Here is a 19345-nt window from a genome sequence, read left to right as displayed (position 1 = left end):
GTGTAAATTTATTAGATGTAAGGGGCACCTCGTTGCTTTATTGTGAAGTATACGCAAGCATTTCGTTTGGCGTTTCCCTGTTTTCATGACACCACTCAACTTTCTGGCGGTATCCATTGTCGTGAAAATGGCGATTAACAACAAATCAGACACTATGTGACATAAGAAACACCCAGGCGCGCTCCTTCCTCCACCTATAAACTGGTCAGCATGCGATGTCTGTGTGTTTAGAAGATACGTTCGACAACTTTAGAGTACTCTACCATGGGAGAGCTTTGTGCTCTCCAGTACCCATTAGAGGACAGGCGTGTTAGGACAACGAAGGTGCTAACGAAAACAGCAAACGCAGCAAGCGAATCACACGCACGTAGGAAAAAAATTTGCGCGCTGATAAAGAAATTAATGCGCGGACAGATGTGTACACCTTTCGTGTTTTGGCAGCGCTTCACCCACAACGCTTGGAACGCCGGCAGTTAAGCTGACACTTAAATGCAGCCTATTAGTGAGCAAATTGCTTGTCGTTCGCTTCTTTTGTCACTCTGCCACGTTCCTCAATAACTCATTTCTTTCCTCCTGAAGGTTTGGACATGCAACGGCCGTTATTCCCTAGCCGAAAGGCATTCTTCATTGCATGTACGGATAATCTATAGTAAGGAAACATTCCGATGGAGGCGGAAATGTTGTAGGCCCGTGTGCTCAGATTTGGGTGCACGTTAAAGAACCCCAGGTGGTTTAAATTTCCGGAGCCCTCCACTACGGCGTCTCTCATAATCATATAGTGGTTTTGGGACGTTAAACCCCACATATCAATCAATCAAATCAATTATAGTAAGGAAACAAAGCCGAGGCGATGAAGGTCGCCAGCTGAAGCTTTCCACGGCAGCAAACGTGCCAAAATAGGCCCAGAAAACTGCTGCCTAACCAGAGGCGATTGACCGTGGCGGCAGTGTCAAAGAAACATTTCAGTCGATGAATGTCTTTAAACTGGTCAGCTAGCGGTATGTTATAGTCGAGAACCAACGAATCTTGAACTCGGCTTTGGTTTCTGGCAACAGATATCAGAATCTTTTTTTTCTTTTGTTCCGATTTCACAATGTCGGATAGTGGAAACGATAACGATAGGCGTACTTAAACACACACATAAATTTGCCCTGTCCGAATGTTGACCAAAACATACGCTACTTCCTCATGTTTCGTTCGCAGGCAACGTACTCTTATAGCTATCCTACGCGCCAAATAAAAAATAAGACAAAAAGAAAAAGACTGGCTCCAGGCCAACCGGACAAAACAACTGTCGTTGCGTAACAGCGCGAAAAAAGAAAAAAAAAAGCGTGCAACAACGCGAATGTGGAGGCACTGCTTCCTACTGCTGTGCCTAGTCGAAAAGTACATAACCTGTCGTGCAACAATGAGCAAGAACTGCAGCTTGAGATTACAGCACACGCTACAAGTCTTTAACTTGCGACGGTCTTTAAAGAGACGTACGATAGAGGCCGTTATCATTCCGCCTGTTTAACCTTCTCTTTTCCCACTCTCTCTATTGTAGTTCTCTCCCTATTCTTACGCTTCTTGTTTTGCATCATAAATTGTTTTTGTTTATTTTTGCATTGAAAGGCGATGAAAACAGCCGTGAACGTGCATTACCCCCTTCTATGCACTCTCATCACTGACTTCAGAAGACATTAGGGGGCGCTGCGGCTGAGGCTGTTATGCGTCACTCGCCTCGACTTGCCGCTGAACGTCGCCTATTATAGCGCTTTTTTTGTTGTTGTTTTAAACGTTCGGTTTTTCGCCATCCGCTGGCTTCTTGTAGCTTGAAATGACGTGTCGACGATGGCGAGTGTGGTGCAGAGGACGGCACACGAAAGAAAGCGTGAACGTTTTTTTTTTTGTGTGTGTGTGTGTGTGTGTGTGTGTGTGCTCCTTTTAGAGCTGCTGTCGACCGACCTTTGGCGGCCTGCCAAATGATCCGGAGGTCGTTAGTCAGAGTAACAATGCTCTTCTTTGCTTACGGCGGAAGCTGGCCATTCCTTCTTTTTTTTTCTTTGTGACTCAAAGGAGCCGAGTGTTCTACCTCAGGCGCTCATTTCATAAGCATTGGGAACCTCAGTTATGCTGTCGCCACCAACGCCCGATTACTTTTGACACCCGTGGGTTCATGCTTGCGAGCAATTTTAGCCTCAAGCATTCCGCAAGCCGATTTCAGGCTGGTCTATAGGTATGAAGTTTCACGCAGAATGCATCCTATTGTCTTCGTTAGTGGTTTTACCGCCCGCATCTTACATTACGGAACCCCGTAATTATTACAGAAAACACGTCACTATGGGATGGACGGAGATTGTTGTACAGTCAATTGTCGTTCGAGGCAAATGACCACGATCACTAAAAGTTGAGCTTCCGTACTATACGCATGCGTACATATATTCTCGCAAGAGACATGTCACGACCCAGAATTTCAGGCCCGCCCTGTACGAAAAGTACAGTCTTCATTGGCTCAAGTGTATAGTGTAAAGTTTATTTTTCGTCTTTTTGGGGTTTTGACGATGTACGCTTTACTGACGTGACGCCGCATCTTCGTAAAATATTGTTGCAGAATGGCGTCTCAAGTTTCAGTCTTCATACAGAACCAAAGCGACACCGCTTGTATCTCACTCTTCAAACTACCTCATGACCAGTCGTTTGTTATTCCCACATCGTGTCACGTGCTTTTCAGTCCGTATATGCATACTTATACGGGCGTCGAGGGCAATGTCTTTCATTCAGATTTGGGTGCACGTTAAAGAAGCCCAGGTGGTCAAAATTTCCGGAGCCCTCCACTACGGCGTCTCTCATAATCATATAGTGGTTTTGGGACGTTAAACCCCACATATCAATCAATCAATGTCTCTCATTTTCTGCACCTTGCACCCCGTGTGCGCAGCGCGTATCTATCCGTATCACTTTTGAGGCGCGTGCCGGTGCGCTGACGCGCGCTTGCGCGAACAACCCATTCTCGTGTAAGCGTTCTCCCAGGGTCGCGATGGCCAGTCAACAGAAGACGGCTTTGCCACGTCGCTCCGGTCAGCTGCCCCGCATCCTTCGGTGCGCGCACGCATCGGCGAACACGCTTTGACTCATTTTCTTGCCCCCGCAGTCTTCCGCCACAACACCGCACCATTCGAAACTCACTCAGCTGAGAAGGTGGCTTCACGCAAACATATACCTTCGCGTAGCCAGTTGCGTGCAATGAGGCGATGACCTATGCAATCTTACGATCGGCATGAAGTCGGAGCTTCGGGCTTGGGGTGTTCGATATAGGGTATAAACACGGACACTTTACAGCTTTCTGCAGCTATAAAAGACGTGTTTTTCTAGCATATAGGTACATCAGTATTCGGCTTGGAATAATATCATCAGGCTTATCTACCCCTTTTTTTACGCAATAAAAAAAAACTTGCTTATTTTTGCTGTAGGGTGCGTGCAAACATGCCCATAAAATCACACAGCAATGAGGCGTGAGAGTTTTTTTATGAGGCTAATTAAGCCGCATTAAAACACTTTCAGCACAGTGGTAGGGGGGGTTCTCATCGCGAGCGATCTCTGGCACTTATCATGTAATTACCAGTGACGCCGGCTGTCTCCAATCTCCACATCGCCTACGAATCTCCCATTTGTGGTGCGCATGCTATAGCACCGGGTCACAGCATTTCATGGGCTTCTTAATAGCGCATAGGACAAGCGCCCGATGTCTCCGATCTCTAGATCGCCTACGAATTTCCCATTTGCGGTACGTACTCGAACACCGGTTCCCCACATTTCAGGGGCTTTTTTTATAGCGCACAGGACAAGCACCCGATGTCTCCAACCTCTGCATCGCCTACGAATCTCCAACTTGTGGCACGTACACGAACATGGGGCCCCACATTCCACAGGCTTAATATATATATATATATATATATATATATATATATATATATATATATATATATATATATATATATATATATATATATATCCGACATCATGCGACCTTTTCATAACCCCTTGAAGTCAACCTCGGCGGTGCGTTTTCCATCGATGCTTACGTCTACGACGGCCACGACGACATATCTCGCTCCCGCGGTGTCAAAAGGTATATAGCCTCTCCTCCGGCTGCCTTGAAACGGCACAGTGGCGGCAGTGCAGCAGGTGCCGAAGCGTGCGTCTATACGATTTGCCGGCAGCAGTGCTCGTGGTGGCACGCAAGCATATCGTCCTCGCGTTAATGCGTGGCCAGTTCCGGACGGCTTGGCAGCTGGGTGAAGGAGCCGCCGCGCGAACTGCGGACCCTCGCGCTGGGCCTGCGGCGGAAATGGCCGCGCAAGGCCGACTCTGCAAGGCCGTCGACCGCCGGACTCTCAACTCCTCTTTACGTCTCGTTACCTTCCTTTTTCTCTTTTTTATGTAGCTCTTGTTTCGCTTCTCTTCTGCCTCGGGGGTGTCAGGAGCGAGTGCACGTAGGCGCTCGGTACATATATGTGAACAGCCCCTTGTAGCCCGCGGCCACAATTGCTACACCTAACAGCCGGGAGAAGAGAAAATAAAGCAAAAGAGAAAGCGTTGCCGAATCGAGCGGCGGGGGGGGGGGGAACTATTAAAAGAACAGAACACCAAATTGAGCCTCGGTGTCTGCGCCACACACTCCCTCGCATTCCCTCTATGCGTGGTTCTCGAAGGTCGACCACCAAGTATAGACTGGCGCCGCCGGTTACGTGATCGGTCACGTCACTGAAGCGTTCGCTGCTTAGTCCGCAGTTACGAAATGGCAGAGGAAAGCAGCCCGTGGTATGGGCATAGCTGGGCGTTCACCGAATCGTACGGCAGTTCACTAACTGTCTCTCTTTTTTTTTTGTACATACAACGATATGTGGCCTAAGGTCCACACACTATGCTTTCAGGCTCTCACACTAGTCAAAGCCTTCGATTACTTACCAATTCAAGCGACACGCTGGAATAGACAGAACGAAAGAGAAAGCGGGGGGAGAGACTAAGCAGGAGGGTATTGTAGCTGTGCTGGCCACGGCCCTGGGCCACAAGACATGGCGAGCTGAGGCAACCACGCATACCTTCACGTGCAATAACTTCATTACCATCAGCGCTCAATCATTGGGGCAATGTTAAGGCTTCTAGGAATTACAGTACAATAGTCAGCTTGTCATAGCAGAACAAGCTATGCAAAACTTTGCTGTGCGTTTCCGCGCTATCGAAACGTTCGGTTTCGCACCTCGAGTCGTCTCCCCACCCCACCTCTTGACCTCAAATCGTCTCCCCACCCCACCTTTTGCCCACCCGTCTCTTTCAACACAGAAAGAAAAAGTCAAAATGCAAATGCTTTGTACAATTTTGCCTATGTGTCTGGAGTGCGCAGCTGCACTTGTACACACTTCTGTGAGATAGTGTTGAGGTTGGACACCACGGACGACCCTCGCAATCACCGAATCGGCCTTGCCATCTACTTGTTTTTTCGATGACGGCTTACCGGGCCTGAACAAGAGTAGCCCTCGACAATTAGATCTAAAAAGAAATACAGGAATTGGTGGGGAAACTAAGAACAAGAAGCTTTCTGGCATCGCAACGTGCATTTGTCCGGCAGGTGCTTCTCAAAGCTTTGTCCAGCGTTCTGCAACGGTGTTACCGCGAGCCGCTGAACGATTTGCATAACGTGCCCTGATTACTACCAGACCACTGGCGACTACGTGAGCTCTCCCGACTCTGGCGCGGCGTTGCTTTTTCATCCATACGCGGCCTTGGATGCAGCGCGGGCCGTGATGGACTGTGTCCAACAAGGTCCGCCTGCAGAGACAGTATTTCTCTCTCTGACGTGGCTCGCCATAGCCGGTCTCTTTTCCTTCAGGTGGGTCCCACTTTGTTTCTCAGCGTATACGTAATATAGATCCACTTTACGCTTGCCACGGTGTGCGTGGCTCTTGCAGGAGACCGCCGGGGCGTGGCAAAGACTGGGTCCACATACACTTGTAATTTACACCCGGTATACATTTTGTTCCATTCAACAGCGGTAGACATTCCACTTGGAACATTTTTGACATTGAAAGGTTTGTTGCTTATGCAACAGGGACCTGATTATGGTTGGCATCGCTTGTCGAGGAAGATGAAGTCTTAGGTCGCTGGATTTGTTACCTCAGGGATGTGATGGGAGTTTCTCCGACCACGCAGACACTGCAAGCACAATGCATTTCTCATGCTTCTCAGACTGCTCATCACTGGCTTGGCAACGAGCAAGCAGAACGCAACATTGATTAAAGTCAGTACGCATGCACGTTCCTGCTCAAAAAGTTATAAGACGAGGCAGCCTGGTCTCCGACTGCATCTATTCGACACACCTTTCGGTTCAAAATTACTTCCCGTAGCCCAATCGATTCATATAACGCAACACTATCAATACAGGAGTATATAGTGCCCACTCACGTGTGTTTTTATGTGCCTCTTCGCGCATACTCATGTCGTGCTCACTCTTGTTCAAGCGCATCAATGTGCGCGGTGATACCTTATACTTCAGTGTGCTCAACAGTTTCAACGTTTCGCTCTCGTAGATTCTCGTCCTCTCATCGCCGAAGTTATCGCTGGTGCGTCCACAAACGGCGGCGTTATTTCATACTCACATTACGCACCGACTGCCAAGGGTGGGTTATCTAAACTATCGGTTTACAACGTCTTCCCATTATTGCTCGTCCCCGTCCGTTTCTTCCGTGCAAACAGCCTTCCGAAACGCACGCACCGTAGTAATATCGATAGTCTTAAATTACACCGTTATTCCTGGTTGCGTCCGCGCTGGTGCAATGCGTTACGACACGTTTCCTCCTCTCTCGCCGTGTGTCGTCGAGATCACGCGCGAGCCTCGGCTAATGTGCGGGCTGACGAACGCTCGCGACGGGGCAATTTGCATGGAAATGAGCGGGGCCGTTTTTAGCTTCGCTCCGAGTTGTCCTCCGCGGCCCGTGTGTCCTTCCTTCCCTCTCCTCTCACGTCGTGAGCAATCTCTTATGTATCTTTCTCCTTCTGGGCTTTTTTTTTGTATTTTTCTCTCGCAGATCTAACACACACGTGCGCACTCTACATCGCGCCACCCCGTCGCACTAATGAGACATGATCAGGGTATTTGCATTCGTTGGACTATATATACACCTGTGCCAAACCGAAGTAAAGGTATGCGGAGCAGAGAAAGACGGCGAAAATAGCGACAATTAGGCCCTAGTTCAGCTGTCGCGTGATGGAATCTAATTACCGTATATACGTCGTTCACAAGCTAGCCTAGATATCAGAATTTGGAGAGCACCAGGCGGAATCTCAAGGATAGGAATAAAAGTGTGGCACAGAGTGGAATGTTGGAACTGTTGGTGTCGTTCTTCTGGATTCAGTTGCGATCCAAAATAATATAAAGAAAAACTCAATGTTTTCATTATTAATGTTTAATATCGCAAAACCCTTGGACGATACAGGCACCTTGCAAATGTTGGCCGGTGTTTCGTAAGCATCCGATTTGAGTGCGCAGATACCGTGGTCCGGACAGAAATACCGGGACCTAATGATCATCCGACGCAACTTATCTGAAAAATTATGTCATTATACTTCGTATTACGTTCGACCGCGGCTACCGACTGTTCGTTTCGATCGTTAAAGACACGACCCGACGGTATCAGTTGCATGTGCGACGCTCATTGGCACTTGCGTAAGTTCGCCGCATTATCAGTTGAAAGCAAAGGGCAAATCTATTTGCTGACCTTGGCAAATATGTCCATCAAGGTTGAAGTCATCGATTCGGAAATCAGCGGACTTTCTGCGTCCGTACACCGTGTTCCTTAAACGCATTTTCAAGTGCTAAATATATTGACATGATTATAAGCATATAAACAGTTCTTGGCTTGTCTCGATGTCGATGCTATCACCCCAAACCAGGAACCGTCCTCGATGACTTTTGACGTTTTCCTAATTTCAAGGCTCTGACAAAGATGCGGGCATGTCGCAAAAAACAGCTCAACGAGAGCTTTTCGCTTTAGCCGTGGGAACAAAGCAGTGCACTTAAGGGAGTAAAAAAATGCTTAGAGTTGATACATTAATATGTCAAAGTGTTTGTGGAGTGTTTAACTACATAAGCCACACTTGTAGATTTTCCCGCCACGCTTGTTACTTTCACCAAAGAGGGAAGTCGTGAACGTAGCGTGTATTAGCGCAGTACATAAAAGAAAGGGACACGACACAGACGTGCAGATAGGTAGGCGCTAAACTTGGAAGTTCAGTTTAGAGTTGGAAGTTAGCGCCTATCTATCTTCACGTTTCTGTCGTGTCCCTTTCTTTTATGTACTGCGTTGATACACGCTACGTTCATGGATGGCCAACTAGCCCGATCAGCAACCCATCGTATAAGTCGTGAAACACAGACTTCAGCGTGGAAAGCTTCTCATCCGCGCTTCTATGGGAGCTAGATAATGACGCCGATGCTCTTCCGCGCCACCTTTCTCCGCGAAACACGTCGGCCGGTTCGCGCATTTCGCAATCTTCGAGATAAGGACGCGTGAGGCAACCGCGTTCACCTTAATTCCTCGGAATGCCGCCGTATTGAATCGCCTCACATATTTGAATATACGCGCCCTAATAAGATTTGGCGCTTTTTTTTCCCTACAGGATGGAAGACCCAGCGTGAGACTAATGTGCCGATTAGAATCAGAGAAGCGCTGCTCGTGCTCCAGCGTGCGTTCCAACCGGACACAAATTTGCAAAAAACCCGGAGGCCAAGCGTCAAGGCCTTGATGATATTGTCGCTGATGGGTGAAAGCAGGATACTACTGATAATGAAAATGCATCCGTGTGCCTGGTGGTGTACCGCATAGCACACGCGGTGCAATTGCTTGGCTATTCATATGCAGAGTTGCCTCCTTCTTCGCCACCACCATCATCATATCATCGTTCGCCGTTCAGCACAGAAGTTCGTTCCCGGTGTTAAATCTGCTGTCCCGATCTCAACCGATAACGCAGCACTATACGCTATAGCAGGGTTTGATTGCACGGTCTCTGCACTGCGAAGCGTCCGTCGTGGCCGCTACTTGGTCGTGCGCGCGGGGCTTGCGGAGTAGCACCCACCCGGGAGACTTGTCTGCCATGAGAACACTCTGCACAAAGTAGCGGTTGCAAGCCATCGCTACTCGTACATCAAATTCGCTTTTGCCTAGGTCACTCACAGAAAGAGACATATAGGTGTTGCCGCGAGTGCCATGCAAATGCGCAAACGCTACGAGCTGTGCTCGAGTGCATAGTGGAAACCAAAGTACGATAGTTGTCGCAGCACGTAAGGCAACTTGGATTTACTATAACTTGCTGCATAAGTCCCACGTTAAACTATTTGAATACGCCAAGGGTTTGTTAAACGACGCGCGTAACCGATGTACTGCCAGGTTCGTCCCAAAGACGCACCCATTTCGTCCACCTGCACATCGTGTTGAGCCTCAAATTGCATCGCTGGCCTTGGACAACTTATCATGTGCTCTGTATCGCACGACGCAGTTACGTCTTAGCAGTCGTCTCTGAAACATACGTCGATGCAGCAGCTGTACAATCCAGCAACGCGTTGATAGCGCGCTGAGTCCGTGACGGTCGGTGAAGGCAGGTTGGCGATGGCCGTCATCGCGTTCTTTGAACTTCGACTTCGACACTCGCAGACTGAGCGCACCGCTCTCTCCGTGTACGTGCGCGAATCGTATTCGTCACCTGGTCGTCCCGCGTGCCAGGAGGAGTAAGTCATCACCCGCCCTGCATTCGCAGGCGCCGGTGACGGGGAGAAGTGCCAACGTTCTCGCGTCTTGGGAGAGTGTAGAAAGCTCCTCGATAACCCCCTCCCGCCTCCTTTCTCTCCTCTACTATAGCATCCTTCAAGTTGATTCGAATGCTCTTACTCCACCATCTTCGTATATGCCCCCGCTACTTCGTGAACGCCACTGAAAACAAGGGGTTACCCCGGCTAATGTTGCGAAATCCATGGTGCGAGCGATCTTCCATTTACCGCACGTATGCATACCTGTACATCGCTAACGAACAAAAAAAAGGTGAATGTGACGGTGTCCGTCCCACAACCTGTGTTGGTACTGGTAGTTGGGCCGCATGGCGATGTCACCACACCCGGAACTACAAGCCGAATGACGTAGTGTACGTAACGCGACCTGTTACGTACTGACGCAAACCGGGGAATCTGTGGCGCGCGTGGTCCGCGAACCTTTAATGAAAGGATGAGCTGTCCAGCTTGGCGGAGTTTATCGCGTAATGGGGTCTCCCCCGAAGAGAAACCTGGCGCCTGTTCCCTTTATTCCTTATTTGTCGTTGTTTCTTTTTTCTATTTCTTTCTTTGTTTTCGAAGGCGAGACCTACGAAGAGTCCGTCCTACAAGGGTACAAGGGGGGGGGGGGGGGCGGTGTAGAAAAACATGTGAAATCCGATCGCGTACGAGACAGGTTTTCAGTTCAAGGCTGAACGTTCCGCATCGGGCGTCGCGTGACTCGCGTCCAGGGTTGACCGCGCTTTGACCGCCAATTATAGTTTACCGTGTTCTCTCGGGTGGCAGCTGGAGACGTCGCTTCTTTCGTTTTCTCTGCCGGACTGCCCCGATTGCGAGAGCGCTGAGAATCCGTTCTTGCTTCTCCAGAAGCCTCCGCGCACGTATATCTGGTGGCAAAGCCACAGGTGCTATGAAGAGTGTTTTTCTTGTCATTTTCCCGTATAGCCAGATGCGAACCACTCTATTACTGCTCTGAAGCAACGCTGTTGAAGGAAGAGGTAAATGGAAAAGGGGTTACACACTGCGAAGTCACAATGTTTCCATTTTGGCCTTGCACTGCGCAGGTAAATTCATTTACAACGATTACGCGGACGACAGGCGAACTTGCGTCTGTCTTGATTGCGTTTGCAGCTGCAGGCAGATGTATGTAATCGTCACTCACAATTATATAAGAATGCGTATCGATCACGTCAAGTTTTGGTATTTTTTTTTATTTAGAAACTTTCAGCGCTAAAGTCATGATTCGATCATAAGATACGCTGCACTAAGAACTACCGAATAACTTTGATCCCCTGATTTTTTTTTCACGTGCACCCACACCTAAATATATGAGTGTTCTTGCATTTAGCCTCTCCTGAAGTGAATTCGCCGTGTTCTAGGGTTTGCTTTTGTGAGCATTCAGTTCAAGGTATGTATGTGTGCTGTTCCGTGCCGTGTTGTAAACCACCACGTTTGAGCGACGTTCATGACTTACGCTGCGCCTCGCAAAAGTGCAAAGCAAAAACAAAAAAATTGCCCGGGTAACAAAACATCAAGCACACCCTAAAGCCCTCATTGTTTGTTTCCCGCTTTTGCCGTTTGAAGGCGTTGCTGCGCGTGTTCCGCGACGTGGAGCATCTGCCCGAACCGTTGCGGAGCACCTGTCAAGAGCATCGCGGTGCTAAAGGTCAGGAGAGCAGTCGTGCGGCCGAAACGTCGTTACTTCGGTCGCCGGCTCGTTCCATCCCTTCCTGTTCTTTCTCATTCTCTCCTCGCCAGCCCCAAACACCGTCGTCGTCGGTGTGAGCACGCAATCGGGCGAGTCACGCCGCAGCCGACAGCGCATTGTCCTGTTCGGTGCGAGACTTACGGGATCCCGTTTTTTCACTATGGCGCACGCGCGACCAAGACGTCTTCGTTGTTCCCCGTGCGTCGACGCCTTTCTTTTCGATTTCCGAGGCACTCGCCAGCGTTGCGAAAGGGCGAAGCGCGTTCCACTCTGCGTGTTTGTGCGTTGAAGAGTAACAACTGTGTGGCTGCCAGTGTTAGTGTATGCATGCGTCAATAGAGGACTCCACACTCCGTCACGTCTGTACTATACCTTTTATTCTTGCGGGTATGAGGGTCTGGCCATGGACAGGGGGATCGCTGGCAATGCAATAGGCCGCATTCGAGCGTGAAAGGGGCTTTGAAACCATTGTTTTCTGACTGTAGCGAGCGCCAAGGACAAATGACAAAAAAAAAGAAAGAGAGAGTGTGGGTGTTCTGATTGCTTGGGTGATTACGTAATTGTAGTCGTGATGCGTCCATGAGTTCCAGGAAATATTTGTCAGAGGTTCAGTGAAAAATATGGTTACGAGAAGGTACAGAAGTCAATATTAACGTTAGGACATGGCCTCCGAAACTCAGTGGTGAGCGATCATGTGTGTCAGAAGAGCTTCTCAGGCCTTCTTGTCTTTTTTAAAGACGATAGTCTTTCTTAAGGGCCTTCGACGCAGAAATTTAGGTCTGTTTGTCTTTCTGTCTGTACATTTGTTTGTTTGTCCACGATAACAATACCCAAACGGCACCAAACGATAACTCCTACGGCCAACCATATCCGCAGCGCCCATTTCTCACGTTTCAGCGTTCATAGTTGTGCGATTGTCAATTGAAAATCAATTATTGCGCATATCTGAGGCACCTTAACGACACGCCGATATTTTTATGAGTGCCTTTATACTAGACAAGGCACACATAAGTAATTCTCAGGACCATAGCGTTCATCACGCTGCACCGAGACTGCAACGCGTGGCCCAAAAAGGCAAGAGTTTCCAATGCTTTGCTATGACGACACGGTGGTGGCACCTGCCCGTCGCTTTGCGTTCTACACTTTATCGCCTCTGAGACAGGCGCGCATCTTTCTCCGTGGGCACGCACGCCTTCCTTCGTTTTCGAAGATAACTGCCAGATGGCGCTCGTGTCTAACGTGCCTCGATGCACTCGTTCGCCTTCGCTGCACGGTCGAGACTCTCTAACGGAGCGCTTCCAGAATACAATTCACCGATTTTCTCGCGCAGTACATCAAATGAACGTTTCGGTCACCCTCTCCACACGCAATACTATCGTCTTTTGACGACATTTGCAATGAAGCATGCAGATACTGGGCCATTTTTTTTTGTTTGAATTGCTTCGGTCGTTACGCAGATAACAGCAAGCGATACTATGAATGTAACATTGTTGCATTGGTACATGACAACGGTTCTTGGTCGATTCATGGTTTATCAATCACATGAAGTCATGACAGTGCTAAGATAAGTGGAAGGTCCGCCGGAGAAGATGTTCGTGTCGCGCCGGTGATGTATTCTATTTCTAACGTACAACGACAATAACGCCGGCATTGGTCTACAAATGTCAGCAAAAACAAAAACTACGCCTATAGAGGGGGAGGTGTAAATAATCTGTAGGTTGCCTGAAGAGCGGACTGTTTGTCCCTGCGATTAAAATGCAAAGTGGTCGATATTAGCCGCTCGTGTTCCATGCGTTGTCTTTGTCGCCTCGATGACGGGACTCAGAAATGACACAAAAAGATTGCTTTATTCGATTTTCTCTTCATACAAACGTCCCATCTCTCGCACATATACAGCTATATGCGGCAAAACGGAACTGTCACTCCACTTTACTCGCAATCTGAATATGGAATACGTGTTTTCCCGCGTGAATTATAAACGAGATGCGCAACCCTCCTCACCCGTTTCCTCTCTCGGCTCTCCGTCACGTAGACATCGCTTTGATATATAGAGGCGTCTTGCCAAGATTGCGCGTTACTCGTTGCGCGTAGGTGTGTGTACGCGCGTATGCAATCGTGTCAACCCGGTCGAGTGGTTCTGCCACGCATATTAAATGCCTGGCACCGAACCGTGACGTGACACTGTGGTACACAGAGTTCACAGTTAAGGCGAGAAAGTTAAAGGACACTAAAGACAAAAACCCCACTTATACCTTCGTTTTCGACCAGTTTGAGAACCATAAACTCTGATGTGTATACATATGTACACACACTCTTTGGCAGTTGCCCTTCAAAAGGCAAGGTCAGCGGAAGTGGGAAGAGCCGGACCCTGGTGCTTCGCAGGCGGCAGTGGTCAGGCTAGCTTTACGCTCAACCGTTTTTCGGTTTGGGGGTCGTCGTCGTCACTCCTTCTTGCTTCTTTTCTGTGCGCGCTAGGCGCTGCACAGAAAAAAATAATAAAAAGGCAAGGCATCGCGCCCGCCTCGCTAACGAAACGACGAGGGCCGTACGGCACGCAGTACAACAGCCTCCAAGGGTGCCGCCACGCAAATGTTTTACGTTTCGTTTCGTTTTGTATTCTTATTTTTCGCGTCAGGGACGCAAAACGCCAACGCTAGAAGAAGAAGCCCTGTCGTGCGGGCACACCATAGCCGCGGTGCTGCTTCGCGCGTGAGGCCGCGTTCGACGCAGCTGAGACTCGCTCCGTACTCTTGCCGTGTCGTCCAGCTGCAGCCATCCAGGCCCCCTACCTACAATTCTAAACCACCGTGCCGCCGCCGCCGGAGTTCAAGACGTCAGCGTCACACGCGTGGCTCCTCATCCGGGATCGTTGTCTTCACCCTCTCACCCTGGCTGGTGGTTTCGCTTCGAGTAGACACACGGCTCGGCTGGTTTTTTCCCGGCCAACTCCATCATATTCTATATATTAGACATCGTGTGTTTTGTCTCGGCAGCGAGGTCACCGTGTTTCTCGTCTGGACTCGCGCACGCGTTGACCTCTCGCGAGAAGGAAGTATTACCCTTCTTCGTCCCGGAGCAGAGAAAAAAGTACCTACGCTCCTCCTGCACTTTTTGCCACGAGCCGTGGTAAGAAGACGTTGCAACACCCGGACTGGCGCCACGCGCGTCGACAAGTCCTTTTCCTTCGCACGTCGCGGATTCACAGACGCGTAGACGTCCACGGGAGACTCCCAGACGTGCCACGCTCCATTCTTCGTTGCGTGCGGGCACTGCGAGCGCCTCTCGAAAAGAGCCAAGCGCCTCGGCTACGTTGCCGCTGCGTCAACGTCGGCTCGCCGATTCTTCCGAGACGTTCGCCCCTCGCCGATGGACGAGCACAGACGTCGCAAGGGTAGGCCTCGTGCAACTTGAATTTCTCGTTTCCGTTACTTTGAGTCATTCATGATGGACGCTTTCCAATGAATGTGATGTGGTGTGTCGTATATAGATTGAACGTAGATGACTACCGTGCTTGAAAGTGTGACCAAACTCAGCGCTTGCCCTCGAATCTCGAAACGTGCATTTTGGCACTCTTGTCCGCTGGACGCCATCCGCGTAGAATTACGAAGTCGAGTGCCGTGTTCTCCTGAAGTATCTGATAGATATTCAAAAAGCGCATATCACAAAACAAAGCAGTGCGTCTTACGCTTGCGTATACATAGGAATAACTAAGGCGAAGTTAAACTATACCCTCAAGAACATGGCGCGTGCCACTCGGCAACAGCTGCGTCATCGCATTCCGGCAGTGAGATTAGGATCTCGCGCCGGCATCGAAAAGCAATTTGGCACGGCGCGCACAATGAAGCGATTTTTTACATGCCGGATACTTTACAGCGATTGGTCGATAATTGACATACCTGAAAGTTCATACTGGCTCTATTATATGTGTGTACGGAGGAAGGGCTTCAATTACTTTTGGAGCACAGCCCGTAATTCGAAGAGACCTGCACAGAGGCGGCTATAGGAGTGAAGCTCGCCGATGGAGATATCAAAGAGAGGCGTGTGCGTACTCGACTTGTCTACCACGCGGAAATGCCTTCCTCGACCAAAGGGCTGCACGTATCAGCGCCGATGGCGGGTTGCCACGTCGGTAGCACGTGATCAGAACTCTTCCTCCGCGAGTTTACGGTCGCAGGTGGGCGTCTTTCTTTAACGCGTGCGGCGAGTGTCAAGAGAGGGTGATTAGCACATTGCGCGTACATCGGTCCGTACGGGTTTCCCCCGTAGACGCTCGCGGAATGTTTCCCGAGCTGCCGGATGTCGAAGGTTATACCAGCGGAGGTACGTGGGCGTAGTACGTGGGTCAGGAGAAAGCGCCCGCATTGGAATTCTTCAGTTCGCGGTTTATCTTATGCAATGTGTACACAGGAGAAGATGGTTTAGTTGTATGTTGTGCGTGCTTTTTCGAATTAATAACTTCCTAATTCCCTAACTTATATTGGCGGAAGCTTCGTTGAGGAGTTCCAGCGAAGCGACTGAAGCTTTGATGTTCTTATGATGAACCGAACTTTCCATTCATGTGTGCGCTACAGTCATGTAATTATCACATGTGTGAGAGAAACAGAATTATTTACTTATGACATATTTATGAACTGCCTTCGGGTAGCTGACAAAGAGTTTGTACTCCGAATGTCGGGCAAAAAAAGTTATGAACACTGGGTGTCACAGAAAACAGCGTCACCTCGTGTTGATCAATTTTTCAAGTGTTCAACCATACATCCTCCCATGTACTTCTGACTTAAGTTTACAAATGAATCATTGACGTGAGGAAAGAAACCGTTCACTATATACTGGTGATGCAGCTGTATCATGAGACGAGTAGAAGGGACCTTTAAAAGATATTATTAGAAGAGCTTTTCAGAAGAGACCATTCGTATCTTCAGATGCTCGCCACTGCGTCAGAAGGCCCGGTGCCGACTGAGTATCTTGTTTTGAGAGCGAATGATGGGAAAATTTTCTTACTTCCTGAGCTGTTTGATAACGAATTGAAAATGCTACGATAAAAGATCTCACACGAGTTCTTTCTGCGGCGCAACAACCACTGCAGGACGTTCCGCTGAAGGAAAGGTGGCTTGGGTGAATGGTCTCTGGAGGACACCGAAGCCTCGCAGTAGACTGATAACTACCGCGTTGCATGCGAGATACCAAGAGTACGATGTTTCGCACTATACGAACCATTACAGACGCTTGCGCACTCACGCCGTGCCTGCGTTGCAATCGCCGTTTCATCACTCGATCTTCTATTCGTAACGAGAAACCTTCGCCAAGGCTTTACAGTTCCACTTTCATTGAGAATGCCACGTGGAAAACTTTACAGAAAATGAAGGTAATTGATGCCGCACTGCCACACCGTATCTGCATCTTCTCGCGCAATTTACGTTATACGGTGTTTTGCTATAGACCGGCGTCCTATATCTCGCAGTCGAAGGACACCATCATTCGAGAGAAGATACGCGGCGTACTGTAATACAAATCCCTCTCAGTTACTGGCTGGGAAAGTGAGCGAAGCTTTTAATGCAGCCACCGCGCGATGATCCTAAGATTTTGTACCAGGCGCAGCATTGCGCGGATATGCGTGCTACTGCACAATGTGGAACGCTCTATACACGGCCGCTTTCGCAAGACGTTATAGGCGCACCTCCGCGAACGCACTTACACACTCACAGTGATCGCGTGCGCTGTCGCGAAGCGATACTGTGTCGGTATTCGTCGGTGGGCCCCGCGCGTGTAAAAGCTATTTTATGTAGCTCGAGACGGAAAGAGGACGTTTTTGCGCTGGAACTGCAGCTGTGAGTAAAACTTGAAGTGTGTTTCTTTTACTAAAGTGCTTCGTTCGTCCTCGAGAAACCCTTCTTTTTTTTCTGCCCTCGTTTCCGCAGTTTGCTTCGTTCCTTCGAGTTTGTAAGCTTTCTTGTTTTGTTTTTCTTTTCGGCGGAGGTCATGCTCCAGCCAAATGGAGTCGCACCCTCGTCGAACGAGAGTGTGCCCCGATCGCTTAGCACGCGATTAGGTAGATGTTGCTCCCTCTCTGGTGCCGGTCGATCGTCGGCGCAGGCCGCGGTGACGGCGATAAGCGAACTGATGGTTACGGGGTCAGTGGAGGCGGGGTCTACCTCGAGGTTCGGCGTACTAGTGCCGCTTACACAGTCGTCTTTCTCTCGGCGCTTTTTTTTTTTATTCTTCTCTCATTACCGGCTTCTTCCTTCTAACTCTCCATCGGCTGCCTGTCGGAGCTCGGGTCCTGGGTCTCCGCCTTCCCTCGTGACCCCCCCCCCCCCCCCGACGACTTCAACCATTGACGGCGCAAGGGTCGTGCGTCGCATCGGCGTGTTTCACAGCGTCGCCGTCGTCGTTCTCTCGGCGCTCTCTCCCTACCCCGTGTCCGGGGTGAGGCGCGCGGGTGTGGTGCCCGAACCACGCGAGCCAATGCCGTGTGCGACTGGACAGCTGGCCGGTCGCGCGTCGATTCGAGCCCGCTCAGTTGGGGCTCCGACACCACGAGGTTCGTGCGCGTTTACTGGTCGCCTCAGTCGATCGTCCATATTGCCGCCACACCGATTCGGCTGGCGGAAGAAGTCGCGTCGGTTTGGGCCGCTCCGCCCGTCCCTTCCTCGATGCTATGGTTGAGAATGTGGGTGAGTCCTGATGCACGCAATTCTTTTTCGTAGGCTCGATGTCATCTTCAAGCCTGGCAGGAATTGCATTGGATATCTGTATTTTACACGTGGCACGTGCTTATTCAAATATAGAGACTTGTATGCCCAGTAATTCTACTTGACGACTGTAATCATGTTATCAGCATGCAACTGCCTCTCATTGGTGCGTTTTTGTCTTTTCGTGTTGTGTGTGCTGTTGTTTGGTAAGCCGGAAAAGGGGGCCCGTGAATTGTTTCAAAAGCAATGCAATTTTAATGGTGAAATTATTGTAGGAAAGAAGGATGATGCGGATGGCCAGGAACCAATAATAATCATTTTTCGAACAAAAACGCGGCTTGCGACGCAAATAGGTCGTAAGATGGGGCTCGTTGTACGCACGAGTTCTTTCTTTATTCAAGAAGAATTGATTCGAATGATCAGCTCATTGACTACCGCTTGGTGGTCGGGCGCTACTTTTCACGTCACGACTGGGGTCTGTAAATGCAGTTTTTTTTTCTACTTCGTGACGTCGTTGTGTGTTCTAACGGAGCTTTTCCACGAGGCTGACACATTGGATCATTTTTCTTCGCCTTTTTGGCGGCCTTCTTCCTTACGACTTGCTCACCTGTGTGACATAGGCGACCTCCGCGGCCACCTTTGAGCGCAGGGGCGTAAGCGTAATAACGGCGTTCGGCATGTTCGTATCGTCATGAAGGGGGAAAATAAAAAAAAGACACCCATGAGTGGGGCTTTGCGTGCTGCAGAGTTATTCGGGCGACGTCTTCTTGAAGCCTGTAATTTGACCACCGGCAGAACGTGAGGTTAATATACAATGCGGAATATTCTTTTCTCCGAACTTGGTGCGTTATTAGTCACGTTTAGCTGAAAAGGATGTGCAAGGCGCAGAAGCCAAGACTAATTGTTTGCCCAGGAAGCAAGCCCGCTTCAGAATATCGCCGCGTCCCGTTCATGTTTAGTTGAACACGTGCTGATTTAAGTACTTATTTCGATACCAACTTAAAGCAGCAGTGATTACTGCTGTTCTCGTATTTTTTTTTTCTTACTGCTAAATGTTGCGCACTCCGTAGTCAAAAACGTGTCCGTTGTTACCACTATATCATTTTCTCTTACTTTTTAGCATTAAATTAGTAATATTATAACAAA

General features: G+C 49.3%; 1 protein-coding gene across 6 annotated transcripts in view; it reads left to right on the top strand.

Annotated features, from left to right (window-relative positions):
* Tsp74F (Tetraspanin 74F) overlaps positions 1-19345 on the top strand; it is a 482187-nt gene that overhangs the window by 446144 nt on the left and 16698 nt on the right. Inside the window, exon 1 of one of the 6 annotated variants that reach the window (XM_037421882.2) lies at positions 14407-14898. The exons of 4 other annotated variants lie outside the window; for them this stretch is intronic. In XM_037421882.2, coding sequence (XP_037277779.1) covers positions 14874-14898 — 25 coding nt within the window. In that variant the 5' untranslated portion in view covers positions 14407-14873. Of the gene's footprint in view, positions 1-14406; positions 14899-17991; positions 18182-19345 lie in introns of those variants that run through there. One more of the 6 variants, XM_037421883.2, reaches the window with a different exon arrangement.

Source organism: Rhipicephalus microplus, chromosome 2 (genome assembly GCF_043290135.1).
Source record: "Rhipicephalus microplus isolate Deutch F79 chromosome 2, USDA_Rmic, whole genome shotgun sequence".
Taxonomy (NCBI): Eukaryota; Metazoa; Arthropoda; class Arachnida; order Ixodida; family Ixodidae; genus Rhipicephalus; species Rhipicephalus microplus.
The sequence above is the reverse complement of the archived record's forward strand: the minus strand, read 5'-3'. Positions and strand labels throughout refer to the sequence as shown.